At 35.3% G+C, this 22,094-nt stretch overlaps 1 protein-coding gene across 8 annotated transcripts in view; it reads right to left on the reverse strand.

The window, feature by feature from the left end:
- The window catches only part of SNX13 (sorting nexin 13), a 149,353-nt gene that overhangs the window by 16,067 nt on the left and 111,192 nt on the right, over positions 1–22,094 (reverse strand). For 6 of the 8 annotated variants that reach the window (XR_004433321.1, XM_033194936.1, XM_033194935.1 and 3 more), the window contains 4 exons: positions 19,318–19,387; positions 14,899–15,071; positions 9,508–9,615; positions 8,166–8,276 (listed from right to left, as the gene is read on the reverse strand). Coding sequence is in view for 7 of the 8 variants with exons in the window: in XM_033194936.1 (XP_033050827.1) it covers positions 8,166–8,276; positions 9,508–9,615; positions 14,899–15,071; positions 19,318–19,387 (462 nt within the window). In the remaining variant the exon portion in view is untranslated. The remainder of the gene's footprint in view (positions 1–8,165; positions 8,277–9,507; positions 9,616–14,898; positions 15,072–19,317; positions 19,388–22,094) is intronic. The other 2 variants (XM_033194940.1, XM_033194934.1) reach the window with 1 other exon arrangement.

Below are 22,094 nucleotides of genomic sequence, written 5' to 3' on the forward strand. Positions count from 1 at the left end.
GATGGCCAAATAGGAACAGCTCCAGTCTGCAGCTCCCAGCGAGATCAACGCAGAAGGTGGGTGATTTCTCCATTTCCAACTGAGGTACCCAGTTCATCTCACTGGGACTGGTTAGACAATGGGTGCAGTCCACAGAGCACGAGCTGAAGCAAGGTGGGGAGTCACCTCACGCCGGAAGTGCAAGGGGTCGGGGAACTCCCTCCCCCAGCCAAGGGAAGCCATGAAGGACTGTGCCTTGAGAACAGTGATTTTTGGTCCAGATACTACGCTTTTCCCAGTCTTTGCAACCCACAGACCAGCAGATTCCCTCCTATATCTACGCCACCAGGGGCCTGGGTTTCAAGCACAAAACTGGGCAGCAGTTTGGGCAGACACCAAGCTAACTGCAGGAGTCTTTTTCGTACCCTAGTGGTACCTGGAACGCCACCGAGACAGAACTGTTCACTTCCCTGGAAAGAGGGCTGAAGCCAGGGAGCCAAGTGGTCTAGCTCAGCAGATCCCACCCCCATGGAGCCCAGCAAGCTATAAGATCCATTAGCTTGAAATTCTTGCTGCCAGCACAGCAGTCTGAAGTCAGCCTAGGACACTGGAGCTTGATGGGGGGGAGGGGCATCCACCATTATTACTAAGGCTTGAGGAGGTGGTTTTCTCCTATAGTGTCAACAAAGCCACAAGGAAGGTCGAACTGGGCGGAGCCCACCACAACTCCGCAAAGCCACTGTAGCCAGACTGCTTCACTAGATTCTTCCTCTCTGGACAGGGCATCTCTGAAAGGCAGCAACCCCAGACAGGGGCTTATAGATAAAACTCCAATCTCCCTGGGACAGAGCATGTGGGGAAAGGTGCAGTTGTGGGCGCAGCTTCAGCAGGCTTAAACGCTCCTGCCTGCCTGCTCTGAAGACTGGCAGATCTCCCAGCACAGCTGGGAGCTCTACTAAAGGACAGACTGCCTCCTCACGTGGGTCCCTGACCCCTATGCCTCCTGCCTGGGAGACACCTCCCATCAGGGATCAACAGACACCTCATACAGGAGAGCTCCAGCTGGCATGTGGAGAGTGCCCCTCTGGGATGAAGCATCCACAGGAAGGAACAGCCAGCAATCTTGGCTGCTCTGCAGCCTCCGCTGGTGATACTCGGGCAAACAGGGTCTGAAGCAGACCTCCAGCAAACTCCAGCAGACTTGCCACAGAGGGGCCTGATCATTAGAAGGAAAACTAACAAACAGAAAGGAACAGCATCAACATCAACAAAAAGGACGTGCACACAGGAACCCATCTGAAGGTCAGCAACATCAAAGACCAATGGTAGATAAATCCACGAAGAAGAGGAAAAACCAGCGCAAAAACGCTGAAAATTCCAAAAACCAAAAGGCGTCTTCTCCTCCAAAGGATCACAAGTCCTCGCTAGCAAAGGAACAAAACTGGATGGAGAATGAGTTTGACAAATTGATAGAAGTAAGCTTGAGAAGGTGAGTAAAACCCCTCTGACATAAAGGAGCATATTCTAACCCAATGCGAGGAAGCTAAGAACCTTGAAAAAAGGATAGCTGAATTGCTAACTACAATAACCAATGTAGAGAAGATCATAAATGACCTGATGGAGCTGAAAAACACAACATGAGAACTTTGTGAAGCATACACAAGTATCAATAGCTGAATTGATTAAGCGGAAAAAAGGATATCAGAGATTGAAGATCAACTTAATGAAATAAAGTGTGAAGACAAGATTAGAGAAAAAAGAATGAAAAGAAATGAACAAAGCCTCCAAGAAATATGGGACTATGAGAAAAGATCAAACCTAAGTTTGATTGGTGTACCTGAAAGTGACAGAATGGAACTAAGTTGGAAAACACTCTTCAGGATATTATCCAGGAGAACTTCCCCAACCTAGCAAAGCAGGCCAACATTCAAATTCAGGAAATACAGAGAACACCACAAAGATACTCCTCGAAAAGAGCAACCCCAAGACACATAATCGTCACATTCACCAAGGTTGAAATGAAGGAAAACAATGTTAAAGGCAGCTAGAGAGAAAGGTCGGATCACCCATGAAGGGAAGTCCATCAGACTAAGAGAAGATCTCTTGCAGAAACCCTACAAGTCAGAAGAGGGTGGGGGCCAATATTCAACATTCTTAAAGAAAAGAATTTTCAACCTAGAATTTCATATTCAGTCAAATAAAGCTTCACAAGCAAAGGAAAAATAAAATTCTATACAAACAACCAAATGCTGTGAGATTTTGTCACCACCAGGCCTGCCTCACAGGAGCTCCTAAAGGGAGCACTAAACATGGAAAGAAAAAACCAGTACCAGCCACTGCAAAAACATATGAAATGGCAAACACCATTGACACTATGAAGAAACTGCATCAACTAATGGGCAAAATAACCAGCTGGCATCATAATGACAGGATCAAATTCACACATAACAATATTAACCTTAAATGTAAATGGGCTAAATGCCCCCTATGAAGAGAGATAGACTGGCATGTAAATGGGCTAAATGCCCCCCCATGAAAAGAGACAGACTGGCAAATTGGATAGAGTCAAGGTCTGCTGGTGTGCTGTATTCAGGAGACCCATCTCACATGCAAAGACACGCATAGGCTCAAAATAAAGGGATGGAGGAATATTTACCAAGAAAATGGAAACCAAAAAAAAAAAAAAAAAGCAGGCATCGCAATCCTAGTCTCTGATAAAACAGACTTTAAACCAACAAAGACCAAACGGGATAAAGAAGGGTATGACATAATGGTAAACAGATCAATGCAGCAAGAAAAGGTAACTATCCTAGATACATAGGCACCCAATACAGGAGCACCCAGTTTCATAAAGCAACAGACTTACAAAGAGATTTAGACTCCCACACAATAGTGGAAGACTTTAACACCCCACTGTCAATATTAGACAGACCAATGACACAGAAAATTAACAAGGATATTCAGGCCTTGAACTTAGCTGTGGACCAAGCAGACCTAACAGATATCTACAGAACTCTCCACCCCAAGTCAACAGAATATACATTCTTCTCAGCACCATACCACACTCATTCTAAAACTGACCACATAATTGGCAGTAAATGCAAAAGAACAGCAAATGCAAAAGAATAGAAATCATAACAAACAGTCTCTCAAACCACACTGCAATCAAATTAATCCAAGAAACTCACTAAAAACAGCACAACTACATGGAAACTGAACAACCTGCTCTGGAATGTCCATTGGGTAAATAACGAAATTACGGCAGAAATAAATACGTTCCTTGAAACTAATGAGAACAAAGATGCAACATACCAGAATCTCTGGGACACAGCTAAACAGTGTTTAGAGGAAAATTTATAGCACTAAATGCCCCCAGGAGAAAGCAGGAAAGATCTAAAATCGACACCCTAACATCACAATTAAAAGAACTAGAGAAGCAAGAGCAAACAAATTCAAAAGCTGGCAGAAGACAAGAAAGAACTAAGATCAGAGCAGAACTGAAGGAGATAGGCACATGAAAAATGCTTCAAAAAACAATTAATGAGTCCAGGAGCTGTTTTTTTTTTTTGAAAAGATCAACAAGACAGAGGACTAGCCAGACTAATACAGAAGAAAAGAGGAGAATCAAATAGACACAATCAAAAATGATAAAGGAGATATCACCACAGATCCCACAGAAATACAAACTACCACCAGAGAACACTATAAACAACTCTACACAAATAAACTAGAAAATCTAGAAGAAATGGATACATTCCTAGAACATCCACCCTCCCAAGACTAAACCAAGAAGTCAAATCCCTGAATAGACCAATAATAAGTTCTGAAACTGAGGCAGCAATTAATAGCCTACCAAAGAAAAAAAGCCCAGGACAAGATGACTTCACAGCCAAATTCTACCAGAGGTACAATTCTACCAGAGGTACAAATTCTACTATAGGTACAGAGGAGCTGGTACCATTCCTTCTGAAACTATTCCCAACAACAGAAAAAGAGGGAGTCCTCCCTAACTCATTTTACGAGGCCAGCATGATCCTAACACCAAAACCTGTCAGAGACACAACAAAAAAAGAAAATTTCAGGTCAATACGCCTGATGAACATCAATGTGAAAATCCTCAATAAAATACTGTGAAACCGAATCCAGCAGCACATCAAAAAGCTTATCCACCACAATCAAGTTGGCTTCATCCCTGGGATGCAAGGCTGGTTCAACATACACAAATCAATAAACGTCATGCATCACATCAACAGAAACAATGACAAAAACCATATAATTATCTCAATAGATGCAGAAAAGGCCTTCAACAAAATACAACACCCCTTCATGCTAAAAACTCTCAATAAACTAGGTATCAATGGAACGTATCTCAAAATAATAAGAGCTATTTATGACAGAACCACAGCCAATATCATACTGAATGGACAAAAGCTCGAAGCATTCCCATTGAAAACCAGCACAAGACAAGGATACCCTCTCTCACCACTCCTGTTCAGTATTGGAAGTTCTGGCCAGGACAATCAGGCAAGAGAAAGAAATAAAGGGTATTCAAATAGGAAGAGAGAAAGTCAAATTATCTCTATTTGCAGATGACATGATTGTATATTTAGAAAACCCCATCATCTCAGCCCAAAATCTCCTTAAGCTGATAAGCAACTTCAGCAAAGTCTCAGGATACAAAAATCAATGTGCAAAAATCACAAGCATTCCTAGACACCAATAATAGACAAACAGAGAGCCAAATCATGAGTAAACGCCCATTCACAATTGCTACAAAGAGAATAAAATACCTAGGAATACAACTTACAAGGGATGTGAAGGACCTCTTTAAGGGGAACTACAAACTACTGCTCAAGAAAATGAGAGGATACAAATAAGTGGAAAAACATTCCACGCTCAAGGATAGGAAGAATCAATGTTGTGAAAATGGCCATACTATCCAAAGTAATTTATAGATTCAATGCTGTCCCCATCAACCTACCACTGACTTTCTTCACAGAATTAGAAAAAACTACTTTAAATTTCATATGGAAGTAAAAAGAGCCCATATAGCCAAGAGAATCCTAAGCAAAAAGATGAAAGCTGGAGGCATCACGCTACCTGACTTCAAATCATATTACAAAGTTACAGTAACCAAAACAGCATGTTACTGGTACCAAAACAGATATAGAGACCAATGGAACAGAACAGAGGCCTCAGAAATAACACCATACATCTACATCCATCTGATCTTTGAAAACTCTGACAAAAACAAGCAATAGGGAAAGGATTCCCTATTTAATAAATGGGGCTAGGAAAACTGGCTAGTCATATGCAGAAAGCTGAAACTGGATCCCTTCCTTACACATTATACAAAAATTAATTCAAGATGGATTAAAGACTTAAATGTAAGACCTAAAAACCATAAAAACCCTAGAAGAAAACCCAGACAATACCATCCAAGACATAGGCATGGGCAAGGACTTCATAACTAAAACACCAAAAGCAATGGCAACAAAAGCCAAAATTGACAAATGGGATCTAATTAAATTAAAAGGGCTTCTATACAGCAAAAGAAACTACCATCAGCATGAACTGAGGCAACCTACAGAATGGGAGAAAATTTTTGCAATCTATCCATCTGACACAGGCCTAATATCCAGAATCTACAAAGAACTTAAACAAACTTACAAGAAAAAAAAACAACCCCATCAAAAAGTAGGTGAAGGATATGAGCAGACACTTCTCAAAAGAAGACATTTATGCAGTCAACAAACATGAAAAAAAGCTCACCATCACTGGTCATTAGAGAAATGCACATCAAACTACAAGGAGATACCATCTCATGCAAATTGGAATGGCAATCATTAAAAAGTCAGGAAACAACAGATGTTGGAGAGGATGTGGAGAAATAGGAACACTTTTACACCACTGGTGGGAGTGTAAATTAGTTCAACCATTGTGGAAGACAGTGTGGCGATTCCTCACGGATCTAGAACCAGAAATACCATTTGACCCAGTAATCTCATTACTGAGTACATACCCAAAAGATGATAAATCATTCTACTGTAAAGACACGTGCACACGTATGTTGACTGCAACACTGTTCAAAAGAGCAAAGACTTGGTACCAACCCAAAAGGCCATCGATGATAGACTGGATAAAGAAAATGTGGCACAAATACACCATGGAATACTATGCAACCATATAAAACGATGAGTTCATGTCCTTTACAGGGACATGAATAAAGCCAGAAACCATCATTCTCAGGAAACTAATACAAGAACAGAAAACCAAACACTGCATGTTCTCACACATGGACACAGGGAGGGGAACATCACACACCAGGGACTATCAGGGGGTTGGAGACTAGGGGAAGGATAGCATTAGGAGAAATACCTAATGTAGACGACAGATTGATGGGTGCAGCAAACCACCATGGCACATGTATACCTATGCAACAAACCTGCACATTCTGCACATGTATACAAGTACTTAAAGTATAAAAAATAAAAAATGAAAAAAAAAAAGTGGTATATAACTGTTGGGACATACACATGTGCTATTGTTGTTTGGTTTAAAAAAAATGTATTTTAATATTTCTTTTATCTCCAAAAGCTGTTATCAATTTATCAGTTTATCTTAAAATGGATACAATCTTTAGAGAAAAGATATATAAACATAAAACACATGGAAGACTAAAATGCATCTCCAGTGACAATAAAACTGTTCAAAGTTGGAATTGAACTCAATCACTTCAATCAGGAAATACACAGACAAGCAACATATATTTTTCCCCTCCATTGTAAGGTCCACACCCTGGAACTTATTATTAAAATAAAACACTAATTTAGAAATGTTATTAGGTTGGTTGCCATTTTTTTAATGTCCAAAAACCGCAATTACTTTTGCACCGAACTATACAATAAAAAATCCTAAAGTAATCATATGCACTCTTTCTTTGTTTTTTTCTTGAGACAGGTTCTTGCTTTGTCACACAGGCTGGAGTGCAGTGGCATGACCATGGTTCGCTGAAGCCTTGGCCTCTTAGGCTCAAGCGATCCTCCCACCTCAGCCACTTGAGTATCTGGGACTATAGGTGTGCACCAACATGCCCAGCTAGTATTTTTTATTTTTTGTAGAGACAGGGTCTTGCTATGTTACCAGGGTTAGTCTTGAACTCCTAGGCCCAAGCAATCCACCCGCCTCAGCCTCCCAAAGAGCTGGGATTACAGGAATGAGCCACCATGCTTGGCCCGAACTTCCTATAATTGCTAATTTTTACTTATTTTGTATTAATTCCTTAATCTTTTCTAAAAAGTTGGTCTTTTTAGGGGGATGACAAATAGTGAGAAAGTCCTTATTCTTTTTACATTTTCATTTTGAAATAATTTCAGACTTATAAAAAGTGATAAAATACAGAGTGGTATAAACAATACCAGCTTCCCCCACTGCTGCTCCTGCTCCTATTGTTACTATTACTAAGGGCAAACATTTATTCAGAGCTTTATTATTTTCCAGGCACTGTAATAAACAGAATATTGCATGATTCACATAACGCTCTAATGAAATTTAAATCTTAATTTCTTGAGTAAACTGAAGTACCAAAGGTTCAGTAACATGCTCAAAGTCACAGCTAGTAAATAGCAGAGCAGGAATTTCAACCAAAAGACTGCCTGATTTCAAACCTTGTGTTCTTACCCACTAAGCTATCCTACCTAATTTAAGCACTTATTTACTGTCTTACCTTACGATTTTATTCCAAGTATAAATCTTAAATCCTATTTTAAAGTATTTAAAATATTTTATATGATAAAGATCTTACTCAAGAGGCAAAAATACTTTCAGAACATATCCTATTTAATATTTTTATCATTATTCCAAGCAAATGACATTCTCTCTCAGAACGAAACATTTCCTTCTAAAGATAACAAAAAGCTTGTGACTTGTCTCAGGCAAACTTTTCTTAATCTACCATTTAAAAATTTTTTTTTCTTCCTTTCAAGCATCTGTTGAATTATAATCAACATGTCAAGACAGGAGTTTATATGTAGATATTCCTATCTATAGTGATAAACATGCTGAGGAGAACTTAATACAATTTTCTAGTTTTAAAACACACATACAAATCTAAATTTATTTTCTTTTATTACAAAGTAAGAAAATAGACCTAAAAAGAAACCCAGTGCAGTGGTCTGCTTACTTACCTTGCGAGCAAAATCCCCTTTTCCTTTACTATAGGCTTTGTTCTCAAGGAAATCATACACATAGTGAGCTAAAGCTGGGGATGCCTTCATCATTTCAGGAGCTAACAGTAACTAACAGGAAAAAAAAAAAAGAGATTATCTTAAACTGACAGGATTCTCGAAATTAACTATTGTTTATAACTTTAGCTCATACATTTTAAGAATATATAGTAAAAAATATCAATTTATATTTTTAAAAACCCAATTATACAGTTAAGATAAAGTCACCAATAATTTTATGACAATAAACAGTTAGGTATATATATTCTTCACATCAGCTATTTTGACTTTAAGTGTACTAATATGAAAGTTGTCCGAATATATTTACTATTTTTTTTCAGATCTTATAGCTTATACTAAGAAGATCCACGTTAGAAAACTGTTACGTTATTTGCATAGTAATTTTAGAGTTAACATTAAATAAGCTGGGCAAGGTGGCTCATGCCTGTAATCCCAGCACTTTTGGAGACTGAGGTGGGAAAATTGCTCAAGCCAGGAATACAAGACCAGCCTGGGCAACAAAGTAAGACTCCATCTACACCAAAAAATTAAAAAAATTAGCCAGGCACAGTGGCATGCACCTGTAGTCCTAGCTACTTAGCAGGCTGAGGCAGGAGGATCCCTTGAGCCCAGGAGTTCAAAGTTGCAGTGAGCTATTATGGCACCACTGCATTCCAGCCTGGGTGACAGAGCAAGACCCTGTCTCAAAACAAACAAAACATTAAATAAAAATGGTATGAAATAAAGTACATAAAATAATCCAAACAGAAACACTGAAGTGTTATACAGAAGCCCCAAACAAAATATTGCTTTCACAACTGGAATGTAACAACATTCTAGCTTGGTCCCTTCAATGGAACAAGTTTTGACATAATGAGTTCATTAGCTAAGAAGTATACAATACGGCAACATCTACAAGATACATTTATGGTAAAAGATTTGGGAAAAGGTAGTTTTTCTAAAGAATCTTGTAAATAAATGATACAGACATTTAGCACTTTAAACAAAAAATTCAAATGTTTGAGCCAGGAGAAGACAGGCATGTGCATTTATCTAAACACAAACAAGCAAAATCCCTAACATGGAGTGTCTAAAAACTTCTAAGTTAATCAATACACACAGAAATAATGTTTACAAATTACTAAGCAGACTGCATGTCACATGCGACATACTGCACAAAAGTGGTGGCTATCCTGCGATTACAGTAAAAACACTCTGTGTGCTATATTAAATGAAAAACATTCTATACCTGTGTGCTATATATTAAAGGAAAATCTGTAGATTATAGTAAGCATGAGCTTACCTGCAAATAAGCATTTAGATCCTTTTTTCTCTTTTCTAAAAAATCTCTATCCATATTATTAAAAGTCTTTTTTCCAGGAAGCTTCAATATGCTTGATAGACTTTCAAACTGTAAGACAAAATACATTCAATAGCACTTTTTATAAAGACAAAAGGTTTTCCCAAGTGATGATTTCTCTACATATTAAAAACATCTTCAGGACAGGTGCGGTGGCTCATGCCTGTAATCCCAGCACTTTGGGATGCTGAGGCAGGCGATCACCTGAGGTCGGGAGTTTGAGACCAGCCTGACCAACAAGGAGAAACCCCGTCTCTATTAAAAATACAAAATTAGCTGGGTGTGGTGCACATGCCTGTAATCCTAGTTACTTGGGAGGCTCAGGGAGGAGAATAGCTTGAACCCAGAAGGTAGAGGTTACGATGTGACGAAAGTGCGCCATTGCACTCCAGTCTGGGCAACAAGAGCGAAACTCCATCTCAAACAGCAACAACAACAACAACAAAACCATCTTCAACAGATAATTTTGCAATATATTATGTGAAAATCAGAAAATAAAAAACATTGTCCAAATATACTCAAAACACATTCTAATATTATTTATTTAAAAAGTATCTTAAATCAAGAATGACAAATTTGCATAAATGATGAAGATGGATTTTGACCACGCGGGGTTTCATTTCATATTCTCCCTAACGTTGAGATTGTTCAACATTTTTATAATAAAAGGTTTTAAAAAATATTTTCCTTAATAAGTCTTTGACCTGTGAATAAAGTACTAGTAAATAAAATGACAATTTTCAAAATACAGATAGTAGTTATATTATAACCCTGTGTATATACAATTATAATAAATATTGATACCTTTGCCCCATCAACCACATTAAACATAAAGTCATAGATTACACTAACCAAAAAAATTAGTAACAGTCAGCATATACTTTATCTTTGTAAAATCACAAACACAAAGTAAATGTGTATACCACAAGTCTAGCACTTATGGACTTAACATTTGGATGCACCTTCAAAGGTCCATCATCGTAATCTGTAATGCCTTGCTAAAACACACAGATTTTTTTAAACCATACTAGCTGCTAAAATAGTTTAACAGCAAAGTCATTTAACTAGTGACTGTACCTGACCAACAGCCTAGTACCGAAATTCAAACAGGCCTTACCACTTTTCCCATGTGATACATATCCTAAAGTGAAACAAACTTTTTAAAACAATTATTTGTTCAAAAGAAGAACATTTCTGTAAAGAAAACTAATTCTTGGTGCAGAGATTAAAGAGAAGAGATATGAAAAGGATTAGGATAATTTCCATCCCCAAACTGGAAGATTCTGATACATTATTAAAAGAAGGACAAATCTGATGGCTGCTTAGAGCTAAAATGTGAACAAGTTCATTATATGTTACACATGAAAGGCAAAAGTAGTCTTTTACTCCAGTATTGGGAGGAAAACCAAAAATGGGTACAGGTAATTTATAGAGAAATCATACTACAGCAATATTCTCAAATGTGGTGATTCACAGAAGTATTAGAAATGGATCCTCACTGAATATCACATGTCAAAAAAAATTTTTTGGAAGCAAATTTACTTTTTCAAGATGTCCTAAAAGATATTTCCTGCAATATGACCTATCTACATTAAACTACTGACTCAATTTTAGAAAATACATATTTTTTCTGGCATTACCAAGTCTTCTGTGCTTGTACTGTATTTCCTCAAATTCATGTTGAAGCCCTAACCTTCAGTGCCTCAGATTGTGACTGAATTCAGAGATAAAGCCCTTAAAGAGATGATTAAGTTTAAATGAGCCCCTTAGGGTGGGCCCCAACCCAACCTGACTGGTAGCCTATCAGAAAAGAAAATTTGGACCCACTAAGAGACAACAGGAATGCATCACACAGGGAAATGGCCACGTAGGGACATGGCAAGAACCCTGCCATCTACAAGCCAAGAAGCAAGGCCTCACGACAAACCAAACTTGTCAATACGTTGATCTTTGATTTCTAGTCTCTGGAACTGTCAGAAAATAAATTTCTGTTGTTTGGGCCACCCAGTTGGCAGTATTTTATTAGGGCAGCCCTACCAAACTAATATACCAAGGAAATATGACAGTATCCATTAAAACAACAATTTATTTCAGAAACTTTAAAATATTAAACCTTACTAATAAAAAGAAAAAAAAACTGTAGTAACAGTTGTTTTCTTAAAGCCTAAATTACCAAATCAAACTCCATTGTAAGTTGTCTGTCTGGAACAGAAACATAAATCACTAACACTTTTCTCAAACTATAAAAGCAAGGGAGAAAATGTGAAAATTTATACTCTGTATTAACTCATCATAAACTTGCTATTTAAAAGATTATTTTAAAGTACGAACAAAACAATTGCCCATTCCCTGAAAAGTAATATAATTCCCTCTGCCAAAAATTCATGAAAATATTTTTAAAGGCATTTAAAAGAAATTAGAAATTCAGCAAAAAAGAACTAAAAATAAATTATAACAGAGGATTTCAATGTTTACAAATAATTCAAATACTACACATAAATCATAGACATTCTAAAATCAAAGATCTTACTTTTCTACATTAAACACACCAAGTTTAGATTCCTAATACACTCCTGGAAAATTCAAAGAACAGACTTAAAATTTTGTATTAAAGTAATTCAAAATTTGTTTAATATGGTGCATATTTTTACTCAGTTATCTTAATGAATACTTAATATTATCATTTAAATCATTAGTAGTTTATCTATACCCATATAGATTTCACCAAATAAAACAGAAATGCACAGTAACTACTACACTATAAGCTCTTAGAGGCAAGGACTTGGTCTGTCTTGTTCCCTTATATGTTGCTAGCACCAAGAAAAGTACCAGACACATAGGAAAAGCTTAATAAATATTTGTTAAATCAATGAATGAGCAGCTCAGGCCATTTCCAAAATCATGACATTTAACATTTTAATTAGTTTCTTTTAATTCTTGTAAGTCTCCATAAAACAACAAATAAGATTATTAAAATCTTTAAAGAAAATAAATGATAGCTCACACATTTAGCTTGGATTTTCATTTATTTATTTACTTACTTACTTACGGAACAGGGTCTCACTCTGTCATTTATTTATTTATGGAACAGGGTCTCACTCTGTCACCCAGACTGGAGTGCTGTGGTAGGATCTCAGCTCACTGCAATCTCCACCTCCCAGGCTCAAGTGATCCTCCCACCTCAGCCTCCTGAGTAGCTGGGACTACAGGCAGGCACCACCACGCCCAGCTAATTTTTTGTATTTTTTGTAGAGAGAAGGTTTCGTCATGTTGCCCAGGCTGGTCTCAAACTCCTGACCTCAAGCAATCTGCCCACCTCAGCCTCCCAAAGTGCTGGAATTATAGGTGTGAGGCACCGAGCTTGGTCTTGGAAAAAACGTTGTATCACGAAATGATATAAACAAAATGAAACTTGTTTTAAAACAATTTTACTTTAAGAGCTCTATGCAGTTACCATTTGTTCGTGTTAACAGGCTGTACTGTGACCAACTGCTGAATTACAAGTCATTACATTTTTCTTCCATTATTTTATAAGGGATTTGAGTTTTTAAAATATAGATAAGGCTGAGCTAAAAGGCAAACACCCTAAGTCTTATTTACAGATACTTAATATTTTACTAAAACCTAATTTTCATTTAAAAGAAGAGTTTTTAATCTCTTAAGTTCTGTGAACAATCTAAACACTTAGATATTCACTACTGTGACTTTATAAGAAACACACACACACACCCCCACACTCACACACACAAACACAAAAAAGGAAACACCAAGTCAAAACACGTCCATTTCACTTGCATGAGCTGTTTGAAAAAGAAATTGTGCTGTATCAATGTCATGTAATTTCTGGTGCTGAACTGAAAAGGGAAATTTCTGTATGAACTGTCCTCTTAAAAAGTTTTCTTAAAAAGTATGTTCTTCATTTACATTTGTCAATATGTAAACATAATGCCTACAGTTCTAGTCTAGTTCTACATTTAAATCAGGGAATGATTATTCCTCTTAACTAGAAAGAAAATTACAACTATTTACACAATAAAAATTTCATATTAAACTATACTCTCATTAATTTGCAAGTAAATTCATTTGCAAATAAATAAAACTTACCAATTCAAATTACTTTTTAAATTATCATATTTGGTTAAAGTGTAAGGATGGGGATAAAAGATATATGAGCTATATGCTTTTAAAACAATATCAAACAGGTAATATTTTAAAAAGGTAAAGCAATTATTTCTTCAATGTGGGGCAGAAAGTTATTTCATCTCTGCAAACAAGTCAAGCTAAACATGAAGAAAGGTTATATTTGACTCCAGAACAGAAGAACAGGTACGTCTAAAGTTACTAATTTAATTTTCTTATTAATATAATTCAAAATAGTCCTTTTAATACAGGCTTCAGAAGTCAACATTAACCTGTTTTTCATCACTTTAAAGCTATTAATCTCTATCCACAAGATATTTTAGTAAGATTATCATGGTGCCAACTATATATTTTCCACTATATTAAGTTGAAAAAGATATTTTCTGATTTCTAAAGTAGTACAATGTCATTTCAAAGCTTTAGCTCACCCAATCAGATGTCACTTTTAACTATTATTGGTTTAATATCAGTTGTATACCTAAAAGCCCTGAATGAGTCAGACTTTTTAAGAGTTAAAACAAATTTCATAGATAATTTATTCCAATTCATCAAAATTTTTTTTAAGTTGAGAAAATAAAATATTTAATTAAAAAATAGGACAGGGAAATAATTGCTTTAGATTTGTTATCTTTAAGAGTCCTTTTAAATTATTTCTATAAAACAATAATTTAAAATAAAATTAAAAGAATTAAAAATATTACTTGGTTAATATTAAATTTATTTTAGGTTGTGATTCAAAATAATTTGAGTAATGAATCAAGGATTCATTTCACTGTTACACTGCTGCATGAAACTGCCATTTAAAGTAACTTCTAGGTTTAAACTATGCCTTCAAAAACAAAAGCACAAAATATCCTATAGCAATCCCCATTCCTACTTCAAAGTAAGCCCCAAAAACTTTGAAAAGCACAACACACACAAACAAATTTTAAAATCAGAAACATGTATTCACTTTAATTTTCCAAGGTATACCCTTGATAGTTTGTCACTAGTCCGTAATGGTTAGGACTGATGAAGTGTTCAACATTTGATTTATTTGTTAAATGCTCAGATTAATTCTAAGATTTATGGTGATTATACCAAAAATTCTTACCTTATTTTTTAAATGTATCAATATCTGGCCATCCTCAGATTTATAATCAAAATCAAATCAAGAAACAACATGAAGTACACAAGTTTTTAAAACTTCATTACCTGTTCAGTGATTCTCATGTGGAAGTCATGGAAGTCACTATAACGACGATAGGTTTTCCACATCTCCTCACTGTTTAGGTTGCGCCGGTGTACAGTGATGGCATATAATGCGTATGTCTTGCCATGATCATTACAAACGCCTGCCACAGCATATGGGTCATAGTCAGCATATACTAGTCATTTAAAACAAAATGAAGAGGAACGAAAGACACAAAAAAGGAGGAAGATGAAGAAAACAAAAAAGATAATATGAAATGAAGAAGAATCTGAAATGATAGACTGAGACAGAAGGATGTCACCAAAGAATAGATTCCCATCCTCCATACTCACATCCATAAGGTATTACATATAATGGCTAAAATACAAAATAAACTAAGTTTAGTATGACACTATCAATCACAAAGTGGTACCTATTACAATTCTCTCTCTTCCAAAGAGCTTTCTGTTACTACATCACTACATCATTACATTACTACATCTAATGTTACCTCAGAGAGTAAAATTAGAATTTCTTAAATTTAATATAGAAAAAATAAACAAAATAATGTTTTGTCCTAGCCTTCACTCTTCAGTTGTATTATAATTAAAATCTTTTCAACTAAACAGCAACAGCCACGGGATAACATTTATCTTCTGGTAATTTTCTTTTTCTTTGATATGTTCAATAGTTCACAAGTGCAGTTTATTCTGGGGATTTTTTTTTCAAAGCATTTTCGCATTAATTTGCCACATATCAAGTCAGGTAATCTCTAAAATCAAAGCCTGTTCCCATTTTGTGCTAATCTTAACTAAGGCAATGCACTTTAAATCATTTTCTCTAACTTGTCTTTCTGAGGTTCCATTTCTTTATCTTTCTGCACTCTACAATTAGGTCTCCAAAAGTTAATATTGAGTCTCTTCTCATTTGTATCTGGCCTATTTCTTAATCTATCCTCTGACCTTTATTTTAATCACTGTATTTTTTTATCTCTAGAGTTCTATTTGGTTCTTTTTCATATTGTTTATTCTTGTCTTAGGATTTCTCTCTAGGAATATTTTTAACATACTTGTGGCCAAATCTATTAAGACTGCCATCTCCAAGTTCACAGGATGCAAATTATCTGCTGGTTCTGTTGGCTTTCTCTTATTGTGGTGCATATTTCTTTCTGTTGCTATTAATTGCTTTCTGTAAGCTCATTTCCAGCTGGTTTTATTTCTCCCTGGGTGTTCTGAGTGCCCTTGGCTAGGGAAGCATTCACATTGAAAAGTGTCAAGTATCATCACTCTAACTGCTGGTTTCAGTGGTTCAGAAATAATTTTAATACTAACTCTCTGGCTTGAGATCTTGTAGTACATAATCATCTGAGGACAGCTAAATCCGGACATACTCATGATGGGATGCAAGCTGGGCTTTCAATATTTTGTGGGTGACAGATATCATTTCCAATCATGATCTTGACATTTCTTGTTCTTTCTACTGATGGCAGGCTAAGTTTTCCTAGTTCTTCTTTGACATCGAGCTGCCCTTTGTGACTCTAGGCTTTATGTGAAGTACTTTGTTCCAGCCGCCCATGGCCTTGGCCCATCCTGCCTCTACTAAATGTGAGGGCATGAAAATGCTATCAAAATCAAGATCCAGTCTTTATGCTACTATGAACCCCTTGCTTTAACATCCCTTCAATTCCCTGAATTTATTTTTCCTCATGGTATATGGCACCTGTAGTTTTTCCCCTTCAGCTATTCTTGTAATGATGTTTTCAGCCTTTCTATATGTGGAAGGCATGATTTCCCATAGCAGTTCAGACTACCACACTAACCAGAAGTCTAAAACTGATCTTGTAATAATGGATTACGTTGATTTGCAAGTGTGAATAAAAACGGTCAAGGTCTGGGGCTAATATTTTGCTATTTTGTATACAACTGGGCAGAAGAAGTTCAGTATAGCTTTTTGGTAAATTAATAACATAAAAGTTAGAACTCTATATTGGCAAGAGTAGTTGGACAGAAGCTCTTTCCCAACTTTCATAAAAATTTTTCTAAGATTTGCACTTTCTTTTCAAAATTGTCTTCATTCCCTTTCCATCTATTATCACTGTTTCTGATTTGACAAAATATATGACTAGAAGTAGACTTTGGACATCTTGCTCTACAAGTAGCACTATTATTCAACTGTTCACCTCGTCCACTTATCTTTCTCTCAGGGACTTAAGCAAATCAAACAGCACAACACATTTTAATCACGTTAGAGAACCACCATTTCTCAATGGAGTTAGCATGGCAACAAGAGAATGGTTTTATCAGGTGTGTCCAAGATAGGTTTGGGAAAGGAAAATAGAAAGCAGAGGCCAATTAGGCAGCTAACCATAACCAATTAAAAATTAACAAGAGCAAGAATAGCAAGAAACAAAAAAGGAGAAGAGATATAAGAAAGAATAATCAGAATTTGTCAAAAATCGATAGGCTTGGAAGATCACCCAGGGTGCATGCACAGTAGGAAAAATAATGAGGTAATTATAAAAAAAAATACAGAAGGCATCAAGGTAATCTGACTTAAAGACAATGGGGTTACACATACTGGTTTTGTGAAGATGGTGATTTAGCTAGAAGGGTTTGTTTTTATTAGACCAATGTTACTCATAGCAGGTGATCTGCAAACTATTTGCTACTAATTTTTATTATGTAAAAAAAAGCACCAGAATGTAAATCAACTTCATTACTAATCATATTGTTTAATTTAGCCAATACTTTTTAAAGCAAGATTTCTCGATGAATGAAGGAAGCAATACACATACTAGATCACCATTCTTGTGTGTGTACTGCTTCCTTTCAGTAGCACTGGACTAGTCTATAAGCTCCTACTTTCTGAAATAAAGATGCTAAAAGATCTAGAATCAAAGAGACTCTGAAGTCCAGTTAGTAAAATAAGTATTTAATGAACCAATCAAATGTCTATCATGCATAATTACCAATGTAATTAATTAGTTTCATAACAACCCTATGAGTTATGTATTATTATTATTACTATCCCATCTTACAGATAAGGAAATTAAGGTACAAGGAAGTTAAGGAACTCACTCAGGTTCACCAGCAGCTTTTTTTTTTTTTTAACTAGATCTTAATTTTGGATGGCTCACCCAACTATTAACTGGCAGAGCTGGGGTTTGAGCCCAAGCAATTCAGTAAAAAGGTGATACTCTTAACCAGTATACTATGCTGCTTCTTCAGTATTTACACGATTCTCAAAAAGAAATAATTTTTTTTTTTTTTTTTAGACAGAGTCTCGCTTTGTTGCCAGGCTAAAGTGCAGTGGTGTGATCTCGGCCCACTGAAACCTCCACTTCCCGAGTTCAAGCAAGTCTCCTGCCTCAGCCTCCCAAGTAGCTGGGACTACAGGCACGCATCACCATGCCCAGCCAATTTTTGTATTTTTAGTAGAGGCGGGGTTTCACCATGTTGGCCAGGAGGGTCTCGATATCTTGACCTCGTGATCCACCTGCCTCGGCCTTCCAAAAGTTCTGGGATTACAGGCGTGAGCCACCAAGCCCAGCCTGAAATAATTTCTTAAAAATGCCTAGCACAGTGCTTCCATACATTTTAAGAAGCTAATAAATACTTGTTTTCTTCCAGAAATCTGGCAGGCAACAAATGTAAATTGAGACTTCAGTTCCAGTGAGAAGAAAATGGAAACGAAGATCTATTTTTAAAAGATACAAGTTAATGTCTTCTATACTATACTATACTATACTATAAAATCTCTTCAGTGTCTAAAATCTAACCATGAAATTGAAATGAGGTATATACTTCAGTATGTAATATAACAAACACACTTCTATATTCTAAGAACAGTGAGAGGTCAGATAAGAAAACTATTGTTATTTAATACTCATTAGTGTTATCTAATAACTCAATGGCAATGATGAAAACTGGTTATTTTTCCTGGGTTTACTAACAATTCTACATGTATGCTGAATGATCACAAAGCTTTAGAGGTTTCTCACCTCATTCAAGCACTTCTTAAAGTTCTGCAAGTTTCTATACTGGGGGCTTCATTTAACCCAGTTACCTAGCCTGACTTTGCATATATGAAAACTAATCCTGAACTAAGATCTCTCCAGAAAAGATTTAATGAGAATTATACAGACAATTATCAGCTGGACTCAAGCACAAAGAGGAAAAGAATGGTTTCAGAGTTTATCAGAAATAGTAAAACACTTAGAACATAAGCATTTTCAAATGTTGATAGTCACAATCTTAGAGAGATCAAATACATAAGCAAATAAATACAATAGAATTTAATGAAGGACATACTGTAGAAAAAAAGTAACAAACATATGACTAGAGAACAAAAAAAAAGGTTAGTAAAAATTAAGTGTGGAAAATTATTTAGGGATACAATAATATATAGTTTTAATGCAGTAATTATACTTCAAACTCTCTTACCAGTGTCTGAAATGTAGGCATGAAGTTGTACTGAGTCATCAGAAGACACATTTGAAAGGTCATCTAAAGACTGAGAAAAAAAAAAACCGGAAACAAATTTTTAAAATTTTGTAGGAAAAAAAGTATCAAAGAATTCTACATCATATATGCATTACAATTACTCATTTCCATGCATGTAAACTATATATTATTTGTATACCCTCCATCCCCTCCACACACAATAATCTTTTCCATTTAGGCTAACAGAAAAAAAGCAAAGATTAAGAAACAATAAAACAAAATAATTTAGTAATAAACTTATTAGATTATTTCTCCCTTAATTGCTTGTCCATCTACTGTAACTTGCTACTTTTCAATTATGGTCCTTATATGGCAAGAAAATCTAGATAAAAATAAAGTAGACATATTCTTATGTTAACATGTATGTTGAAATATACTACAACCAGCTCTGTATTTTTAGCTTAATACTTTTGTTAATATAGAAATAATTTTTATACTTAATTCAGATTCCTTATCTATAAAATGAGAATACTACCTAAGTCAGAGAATTATGTGAAGATTAAATAAGACATGTAAAACATTTAGAAAACTGCCTAATATAACAAATGTTAGCTATTATTCTGATTATTTATTAAATGAGGTAAATCCATAGACTATGATAGATTTTAAACGATCAGTTTTCAAAAACAAGTCCACAAACATAAATGCCTATTGACTGACTCAAAACGAATCTTTTATAACTATGGCCTTTGGGTCTAAACTTCAAAAATGTTTTTGTCATGTATACATATATCCACACATACATAAAAAGGAATATAATCATATAATTAAAGCAGACTGCAGAGTTAACATGGCAGCCTGAAACTGCTCTGCCTAGCAAAGACTGCTTCCAAGGTTGTCCCCTGGATGGAATCTGGGAACTTAAATTTAGGGAAGATTCCTAGCATTCTCCAACCAGTAAGAGTGGTTTACCATACCTAAACTATCTATATAAGAAATGTTTATGCTGAACACCTGCTTTCCTTCTAGGAGTCTAGAATTTCGGTATGTGCTATGTAATCTGCCTCCAATAAAAAACCTGTACATTTAGTCTCCAATGAGTCTTCCTGATGGCAACATTTCACACGTGTTGTCTTGCTGATTTTGCTTTATAACCTTTCATGGTAAGAAATCCTAGACATGAGTAAGACTATGGTGTGTCCTGTGAGTTTTCTTAGCAAATCACTGAGCCTGGAAGTGGTCTTGAGGGCACCTAACATATATAACCTAGACATACTTCACGTATTTACATTATTCACACATTTCACATATTCATATAATTCAGATATATTTCACTCTTTAAAAATAATAGAATGTGAATGAGCTTTTGAGTCCTAATGTAATGTATTACTAAAACAGTCATCTAAATGACTTAAATGCAACCATCCATATGACACAGTCACTTAAATTAAGGCAACTGCATTCTAAGAAGAAGGCCAAAAATGTATCTACTAAAAACTGATTGTTAAGAGAAGCAAAATGTGATAATTCTACACAGATAATCCACAAGACTTCCCTGGTCAACTCAAATGGCAAAGACATCAAATTAAATTAGATCTAGTCCATGCTCTACTATCAATACCTTGAGAGACTTTAACCATATCAACTACTTTCTCGGATTTCAGTTTTCCCAATGGTAAAATGGGGCTAATACCTACTCTACATCACTGTCAGGACATACTGTGAATGAAAATGCTTTGGGGAAAAAAAAAAAGGATGCTTTTATTTTTATGTGCTCAAGAAATCATTTTGATAGAAATAGCACAACCTTTACTTCAGTATTTTTATGTGAAAGATAGAAGACTCAGAGGAAATGGAATATTCTACCAAATTTATATTTTCTACTATAACTTCTAATTATAAGCCAGCACAGGTAACATAAAATAATCTATTTTTTTTAAAAAAAAGCATTATTAATAATGGTAACCTTCCCTTGTAAACACTTAAAAAGCTAAATATACTTATCTCTTTAAACATGTTAGCATCTCATACTATGCAATCCAAAAGTTGTTAAAAAGGCTTTATGGAGAAATGTCTTTTTATCTCTTTTAAAATATGCAATTAGTAAATATTGTTTTCATTACATATGATGAAAACTTTGGAAAAACATCAGTTATAGTTATAATGCATGTAAATATCAAGTGGACTATAAAGTTACAATTGGTAAAGTAATATTTACAAAACTACACTTGATTTAGAAATGTAGCAAAAGAGAATTGTGATTTCAAAACAAGTACATTAATGCTATATTGAAATAAGCACAATTTGTAGAGTACTCCTTAAGTTATGAGTCTTAAACTCCTTGTAAGAAAGTGTTTTTTAACACTAAGACAAAAATTGAAAATTCAAATTTACTGTGATAGTCATCAAACACAACCAAAACGGCACTAAATGCTTGTAACTTACCTACCAAGCTACCAATGGCAAAATGAGTACAATACCAAACACATTAAATATCTCCTTTGTTTAGTATATTGGAATAAACTATTGTGATCTAGTTTATAATCTTAAGCTATTTTTAAAACACAGATATTCACTAAAATTTGTCTACATGGTCCACCTACTTAAAAGTATGAATTAAATAGACTTATGGGAATAATAAAATACTCCAAGTCACTGACTTCAAGAATGACCTTCTTTTTATCCAGAGACTATTCTGGTTTATACTACCATGTGACAAAAGACTTATCTTATTTGGAAAAGCATTTATTCCAGACATAGAATAAAGAAAAAAAAAA

This window comes from Trachypithecus francoisi, unplaced genomic scaffold (genome assembly GCF_009764315.1).
Source record: "Trachypithecus francoisi isolate TF-2019V2 unplaced genomic scaffold, Tfra_2.0 Lachesis_group4, whole genome shotgun sequence".
Lineage (NCBI taxonomy): Eukaryota > Metazoa > Chordata > Mammalia > Primates > Cercopithecidae > Trachypithecus > Trachypithecus francoisi.